Below are 8,454 nucleotides of genomic sequence, written 5' to 3' on the forward strand. Positions count from 1 at the left end.
TTAAATGTGTAGTGTTTTCTGTGAAACGATAAGAAATATTTAGTCTGAAGGAAGACACTAGTTTTGTTCCACCTCACTAAGGAGGTGAAAGGTACAGTACCTCCTGACCTGGTGGACTAGGTGAGCTATAAGAATATTTATATGCCAGTGCATTTTCAAAATGCGCACATTCAACTTATTTCCGAGTTTTCTGCCACCTATGAATGCAGCCCATGTTCCTAACAATGGGCTGATTTATGCTGTGTGGGATGTGTTGGATGGTTTTCAATGTCTTTGTGGAGACTTGTGCTCAGAGACTGTGCAATATCTGAGCTGTGCAGTGCAGTTTTTCTACACTCCCTCTACCTGGTAGCAATGTGATGAATAAGGAAATGTTTTGATGTTTACATCACAGTGAATACTGACAGATGATGGCTGTGTGTTGGCGCTAATCAAAACTATTATTCATGCCAGAACTTCTGTCTGTTGTTCTAATGATTATATTTTGGTATTGTGTTGTAACTGCCACAATAATGAGTGATTGTCAATACAGTCTGTGTCCAAAACAAACGACTGGTGACCTCTCCAGCCAGACTGTACTCTGCCTCACATCCTATGACAGCTGGGGTAGGTTCCAGCCCGTCTGTGGACTTGAATTGGATAAGCGGAAGAAATTGGATGGATGTAGTACTTGAGAGCAGTATAGTGACAACAGCAATACAGTGCTTTTTGGTGAAGGGGCATAGTGGTTAGCACTGTCACATTACAGCAAGAAAAGCCTGGGTTTGAATCCACTAGCTGACTGGAGACTTTCTGTGTGGAGTTTGTATGTTGTCCCTACAGATAAACAGAAGAAGATGGATGATTAAATGGCCACATAAAGAGAATTTTATGTAATATTTAAATATTTTTGCAGGGAATGAGTTATTCCATATAAATATTGAATTTCAGCTATTTTCACATTTGGCTTTTCTTTGTAGGAGGCAAAATTTGTCTTTTTCTGTTAGAAATGTAGTTTATTTGCTGAGTCACCTAATTCACTCTTAAGTGCAAATTTGGAGACTGTCAAGATTTGACATATACCAATATACATATTCATAAAACTCCAGCTTAATCTTGCCAGTATAAGTAAAGCTAGAATAATGTCCTGTCTAGACAAATGTAGCAATTTGTGTGTACTATTTCTCATAAATCTGTTTATTTGCAAGTGACTGGGATTGGCACTCAGATATGAGCAGTTGGGCTTAGTGTTGAATAAAAGTCTGTTATTTGCTATGTGGTTTGCTCATTTCCTTTGTTAGTGTTGTGCCAGACTGTTTTACAGCTGAGTGCTGCGACTGTCTCACCCTTTCTGCAGTCTCAGCATTTAAAATTATTATAGTTTTGACTTTAGTAAGAGTGTATGTCTTGAAGCATGGAGTGCATGGGCACGCTTAAAGGAATGATTTCCTTTAAGATGCTGCAAGAAATCTAACCGATCACTGAATTTTCACTACAGTACACATCACACTATACTAAGCTAGAAGAAAAAGGTGACTGAATGAAGTTTCAGGAGCATATTTTCTTTCATAGATCCACAATGTTTTCTTTTAAGTGCAAAAAGACATGCTTTCTGTAATTACATTTGCTCTCTAGTGTAGTGGGTGTGAGCTTTAATAGAGTTTATTGATGAGCTAGCCTTTACTTAAAGGGAATATGCTAAGAATCATAAACTGGATGCAGTATATCCAGCTGTTTTTTTTCTATTAGCATTCCCAGCTGTTTAGTTATCACTTCTAGCTTATTAGAGTGCCATGAAAAAGTATTTACCTCCTTTGTGAGTTCTGAGATTTGTTTTTGCATTTGTCAAACTTAGATGTTTCAGTTTCATCAAACAAATGTTAACATTTGACAAAGATAATCTAAGAAAATCCAAAATGCAGTTTTTAAATGATGATTTGTTAAGGGGAAAAAGGCTATCCAAACTTATCCTGGCCTTGTGTGAAAAAGTAATTGGCCCCTTGTTAAATTATAAATTAACTTTGATTAACCACAATTTTTTGGAAAGCAACAAGTTCAGTTTCACTAAACACACCCAGGCTTGATTACTGCCAGACCTGTTGAATCAAGAAATCACTTAAATAAACCTGTCTGACAAAGTAAAGGTAGCTAAGAGATCTCAAAGAGCAACACATCATGCCGCAATTTAAAGTCATTGGCATCTGTCAGTCTGGAAAGTTTTACAAAGCAATTTCCAAGTCTTTGGGACTCCAGCAAACCCCAGTTAAAGCCATTATCCACAAATCAAGAAAACTTAGGACAGTGTTGAACCTTCCCAGGGGTGGCCAGCCTGCTACAATTACTCCAAGAGCACATCAACAGCTCATCCAGGAAAAAAACCTCACTTGCCATAGTTAAGGTCAGGGTTCAGCAATAAGAAAGAGACTCGGGGGGGAAGAATGACATTCATGAGAGAATTCAAAGGCAAACACCACTGCTGGCCAAAAAGAACAAAAGCTCGTCTTATATTTGTGAAAAAGAAAAAAAAACATCTCTAAGATTATCAAAACTTTTGGGAAAATATTCTGTGGACTGACAAAATGACTGACAAAATGTGAACTTTTTTTTGGATGGTTTAAGTGGTTTGAACACAGCATTTTATAGTAAGATCATCATCCCATGTAGCCATGAATTCTGCTCTCTATGAGAAAATCCTGAAGGAGAGCCATCCAACCATCAGTTTGTGCCCTGAAGCTCAAACAAGCTTGTGTTGTGTTGTGTATGCAGCAGAACAATAATCAGAAAACACAGTGGTGTTCTTTCAGGGCAAGCAAGGTAAGCAGTGCTTGCCTCATCAAACCTAAAAATAGACATAAATTAAATCATACCAAAATAAGGCAATCTCCCCCTTTAATCTCCGACAGTGCTTTCATAGAGCTACTCCCTTGTCAATTACAGTTTTTCTCAAATGCTAAAACACATGTCACAAACGTTACCACCAGGTCCCCCAATGTCCAAACACAACACCCTTCTCTAAAGCTACATAAACACAACCACACCTTCCCACTGCAAAACTCAAACTCCCACACCAAGAGAGCAGCTCGAAGCTGTCAAAACTGTAAACACTATACACAGCATTACACACTACAGCAAAACAATTGAAAACACAATGCTCAATTTGTGAGAAGGTTCTTTGGTTCATAACTGCCAATGCATATTTTAGAAACTGTACAGTAACGGATCGTCATAGAACCCTGCAGAGGATTAGGCATTTAGATTTGTGAGTTTCACATGAAGACTATAAATCTATAAAAACATCCTGCATGTACGTACACTACTGTAACACAACTCAATGCAAAAACAGAATCTATCGCACACAACAGTACTCTCGGAAACATGATCAGGGTGTGAAGTCTTTTTTATTGTCTACACGGTCATTTTACAGTATTACACACAGTCACTGTGCGGCATCATGTCGCCGAGCTGCATTGGGCCACATCACCTCATCCACATCACAGGCTATATTGTCCCTTGCTAGGCACCGCGGGAAAAACGCCCTGGAATGGCGAATCCATCCCTGGAAGGCCTCCACTGGGATGTCAGCACAGGCCAGCTCCATTGCCCGTACGAGGTTCTCTCTTGTGTATGGCTGTCTGTCATACACCTTCCATCTCCATGATGAGAAGAACTCCTCTATAGGGTTCAGGAAAGGGGAGTAGGGTGGCAGACAGACGTTTAAAAAGTGGTCACTGTTTGTGGTGAACCACTCTCTGATTTGGTGTGTCTTGTGGAAGCGGACGTTGTCCCAAATGATCACATACATGTGATGTGCTAGCCTAGGATGGTGTTGTTGACGGTCCAGGAGGATGTCTTTTAGCTCCTCTAGGAAGGTGAGGAGACGTTGGGTGTTGTAAGACCCAAAGACAGCATGCCGGTGGACAAGCCCCTCCGTACCCATAGCTGCACAAAGAGTAATATTACCCCCCCGTTGGCCAGGAACCTCAGTGATGGCTCTCTGGCCAATGATGTTACGGCCTCTTCGCCTTCGTTTCTGGAGGTTGAAGCCAGCCTCATTCAGGAAGAGGTACTCATGGGGTCTGGCCATCGCGTCCAACTGCATTATCCTCTGTGAACATGGGAAAGCGTACAGGTGTTCAGAACGGTCAATCAGGTAGCACAGGTAGTCCAGAAGTAATGTAGGCCACTAAGCAACACAGTATGTCCACTAACTGTACTGTGGACATGGATGTATACGTACTTGCACATACTCGTAACGTTGTCCTATGTGTCGCGCAGAGTTGCGCTCAAAGGGAACCCTGTAGACTTGTTTCATCCTCATCTGTTGGCGCCGGAGAACTCGGTCTATTGTGGACACGCTGACAGCATCAATGTTCTCAAAGTTTACATTATCTGCAATGACTTTGTCTCTGATCTCTCGGAGTCTAATGCAGTTGTTCTCACGGACCATATCTGCAATGAGGGTTTCTTGTGCCGCTGTGAATATGGCAACCCTCCCACCTCTATGTGGCATTCTTTCAGCTCTAAAGAAAGAAACATGTGTTGTCAATTGACTGATTTATATGTAAAACTACATGTAAGGTAACAGACCACTTTCACAGGCCTGTAAAACTGTAGTGTGACAAAGAAAGCAATAGCGTACTATACCTGTTGTGTTGTCTAAATGCCTTGATAATGGTGGCCACGGTGGACCTACTCAGGTTTGGATGTACTCTTCGTCCCGCTTCAGCCATTGTCATGCTATGGACAATGACATGATCAATTACTGTTGCTCGCATATCATCTGTTATGATGGTGCGAGGTTGTCTTCTTCTCCCACCTGGACCTTCTCCTCTCTCTTGTTGGCCTCCTTGTCTTCCTCCTCTACTCCGAACTCCTCTTCTTCTTAGGCCTTCACCTCTTCCTCCTCTGATCTCAACCCCTCTTCCTCTTTGGCCTGCAGCTCTTCTCCTTCCGCACGCTCGAATGCCTTCATCCATTGTGATTGTTTGGCATCTTCACCAAACTATGCTTTCATAGGTGGGGTCACATCATTAGCAACAGGTGTCTTCAATTTTGAGTCGTTGTGTGTAGTGACTGACGCCAAGTGTGTTCCCTGTGTTCACAGATTGGTGACTGTGGCAAGCATTTTGCATCACATGAGCTTTCATTTGAGAATATGTGCAGAGTTGTTTTGCAACATGTGTTTTGGCAAGGAAAAATGTGTTTAGATTTATGAGTACAGAGGGTTGTGTTTTGTGAATTGTGTCTTCATGTGACATGTGTTTATGGTACTGGTATATGGTGGCTACATTTAGTAAATGTGTTTAGACTACTGGTCATTTGGGTTACAGGATTGGCTTTTGTGTTTTAACATTTGAGAAAAACTGTAATATGTGCATTCAGCCTTCACATTACAGCCATCTTGTTGCTGCAGTCGACTATTGTTGCAGTAAGGTGTGCTTATTTCAGTCTCACAGAAAAGTGTATAGTCGTCTGTGTCTCTGAGGGCGTGTCCGTTTCATGTTTACAATGAATGACAGCAGGAAAGCTGAGAGGTCAGCACCTTGTTTCTGTGAATAAGCTGCTCTTCTGTGACTGTAAACTGATGGGAGAACACCATGCCAGGCAAGGTGCTTATGGTCTGCTTTCATTGCTCTGGGAGAGCATCAGCAAGTAAACGAGCTTCAGTGATTTAGGATCATAACAGTGTTTTTGAACTTATAAAAATATGTTGTTTTTATAACCACTGCATATGCTTTATAGAACATGATTGATTAAAGAGCATAAAAAGTATATCAGTTTCATTGCCACAATGATAATAAATATTCTGAATCAATGATCTTACAGTTTTTCTCAAATGTTAAAACACAAAAGCCAATCCTGTAACCCAAATGACCAGTAGTCTAAACACATTTACTAAATGTAGCCACCATATTCCAGTACCATAAACACATGTCACATGAAGACACAATTCACAAAACACAACCCTCTGTACTCATAAATCTAAACACATTTTTCCTTGCTAAAACACATGTTGCAAAACAACTCTGCTCATATCCTCAAATGAAAGCCCATGTGATGCAAAATGCTTGCCACAGTCACCAATCTTTGAACACAGGGAACACACCTGGCGTCATTCACTACACACAATGACTCAAAATTGAAGACACTTGTTGCTAATGCTGTACCCACATGTAAAAGCAAGTTCAGAGTGCACAGTATGCTGAAGGTTCCAAACAAACACAATGGATGAAGGCAGAGTCAGGGGAAGAGGAATTTGATGCAGAGGAGGGAGAAGAGCTGGCCCTGGAAGAAGAGGAGCAGGCCAATGAGGAAGAGGAGTTCAAATGAGAGGAGGAAGAGGAGCAACCAACGAGGAAGAGGAGAAGGCCAACATGGGAGAGGAGAAGGTCCAGGAGGGAGAGCAAGACAACCTCGCACCATCATTACGGACGAGATGCGAGCAACAGCTCAGCGACATGATGCCGCACAGTGATTGTGGTGTGTGTGTGGTGTGAATACAGTTTTTCTCAAATGCTAAAACACATTTCACAAACGTTACCACCAGGTCCCCCAATGTCCAAACACAACACCCTTCTCTAAAGCTACATAAACACAACCACACCTTCCCACCTCAAAACTCAAACTCCCACACCAAGAGAGCAGCTCGAAGCTGTCAAAACTGTAAACACTATACACAGCATTACACACTACAGCAAAACAATTGAAAACACAATGCTCAATTTGTGAGAAGGTTCTTTGTTTCATAACTGCCAATGCATATTTTAGAAACTATACAGTAACGGATCGTCGTAGATCTCTGCAGAGGATTAGGCATTTAGATTTGTGAGTTTCATATGAGTAGTATAAATCTATAGAAAATCCTGCATGTACGTACACTACTGTAACACAACTCAATGCAAAAACAGAATCTAATGCACACAACAGTAATCTTGAAAACATGAACAGGGTGTGAAGTTTTTTTATTTACGTTATTCACACCACACACACACCACAATCACTGTGCGGCATCATGTCGCTGAGCTGTTGCTCGCATCTCGTCCGTAATGATGGTGCGAGGTTGTCTTGCTCTCCCTCCTGGACCTTCTCCTCTCCCATGTTGGCCTTCTCCTCTTCCTCGTTGGTCGCTCCTCTTCCTCCTCTCATTTGAACTCCTCTTCCTCATTGGCCTGCTCCTCTTCTTCCAGGGCCAGCTCTTCTCCCTCCTCTGCATCAAATTCCTCTTCCCCTGACTCTGCCTTCATCCATTGTGTTTGTTTGGAACCTTCAGCATACTGTGCACTCTGAACTTGCTTTTACATGTGGGTACAGCATTAGCAACAAGTGTCTTCAATTTTGAGTCATTGTGTGTAGTGAATGACGCCAGGTGTGTTCCCTGTGTTCAAAGATTGGTGACTGTGGCAAGCATTTTGCATCACATGGGCTTTCATTTGAGGATATGAGCAGAGTTGTTTTGCAACATGTGTTTTAGCAAGGAAAAATGTGTTTAGATTTATGAGTACAGAGGGTTGTGTTTTGTGAATTGTGTCTTCATGTGACATGTGTTTATGGTACTGGAATATGGTGGCTACATTTAGTAAATGTGTTTAGACTACTGGTCATTTGGGTTACAGGATTGGCTTTTGTGTTTTAACATTTGAGAAAAACTGTAACGTAAATAAAAAAACTTCACACCCTGTACATGTTTTCAAGATTACTGTTGTGTGCAATAGATTCTGTTTTTGCATTGAGTTGTGTTACAGTAGTGTACGTACATGCAGGATTTTCTATAGATTTATACTACTCATATGAAACTCACAAATCTAAATGCCTAATCCTCTGCAGAGATCTACGACGATCCGTTACTGTATAGTTTCTAAAATATGCATTGGCAGTTATGAAACAAAGAACCTTCTCACAAATTGAGCATTGTGTTTTCAATTGTTTTGCTGTAGTGTGTAATGCTGTGTATAGTGTTTATAGTTTTGACAGCTTCGAGCTGCTCTCTTGGTGTGGGAGTTTGAGTTTTGCAGTGGGAAGGTGTGGTTGTGTTTATGTAGCTTTAGAGAAGGGTGTTGTGTTTGGACATTGGGGGACCTGGTGGTAACGTTTGTGAAATGTGTTTTAGCATTTGAGAAAAACTGTAATTAATGACATCTATGACATTTTTTGTGGATTAATTATTGGGGTTTTTTATACTTTAGGTACAATTTTCCAATAATAGTTTCATGTGTACTGAGGTGTTTTCATAGTGTTTTGTTCCTTCTTTTCCTAAAGGAATGTTTTGACAAATTCTTCCATCACTTGTCATTTTCAGCTACTAATAAATAATTTTCAGTAACATAGTAGATATTTATTCAACTAAGAAGTAATAATATTTCTTCACCCAGGAAGGAGTGCAGAAAGGTGACGAAGTCCCTGTTGAGTGCAGGGCACTCCAATTTATCTTGTTAAATAGGCAAATAGTGTAGGAAAATGTGTGTGTGTGTGTGTGTG

At 40.9% G+C, this 8,454-nt stretch overlaps 1 protein-coding gene across 1 annotated transcript; it reads right to left on the reverse strand.

The window, feature by feature from the left end:
• Window positions 1-3,415: 3,415 nt before the first annotated feature.
• On the reverse strand, window positions 3,416-5,012 carry LOC146573982 (uncharacterized). Its single transcript, XM_085275468.1, has 3 exons — window positions 4,624-5,012; window positions 4,217-4,499; window positions 3,416-4,084 (listed from the first exon to the last, which is right to left on the reverse strand). Exons 1-3 carry the CDS (start codon window positions 4,953-4,955, stop codon window positions 3,416-3,418), a joined length of 1,284 nt encoding a protein of 427 aa, XP_085131594.1. The 5' UTR covers window positions 4,956-5,012.
• Between the last annotated feature and the right edge of the window lie 3,442 nt (window positions 5,013-8,454).

The sequence above is a fragment of the Mchenga conophoros genome, linkage group LG5 (assembly GCF_057382185.1).
Source record: "Mchenga conophoros isolate Kocher_MC1m ecotype Shallow Benthic linkage group LG5, M_conophoros_male_GT1.1, whole genome shotgun sequence".
Lineage (NCBI taxonomy): Eukaryota > Metazoa > Chordata > Actinopteri > Cichliformes > Cichlidae > Mchenga > Mchenga conophoros.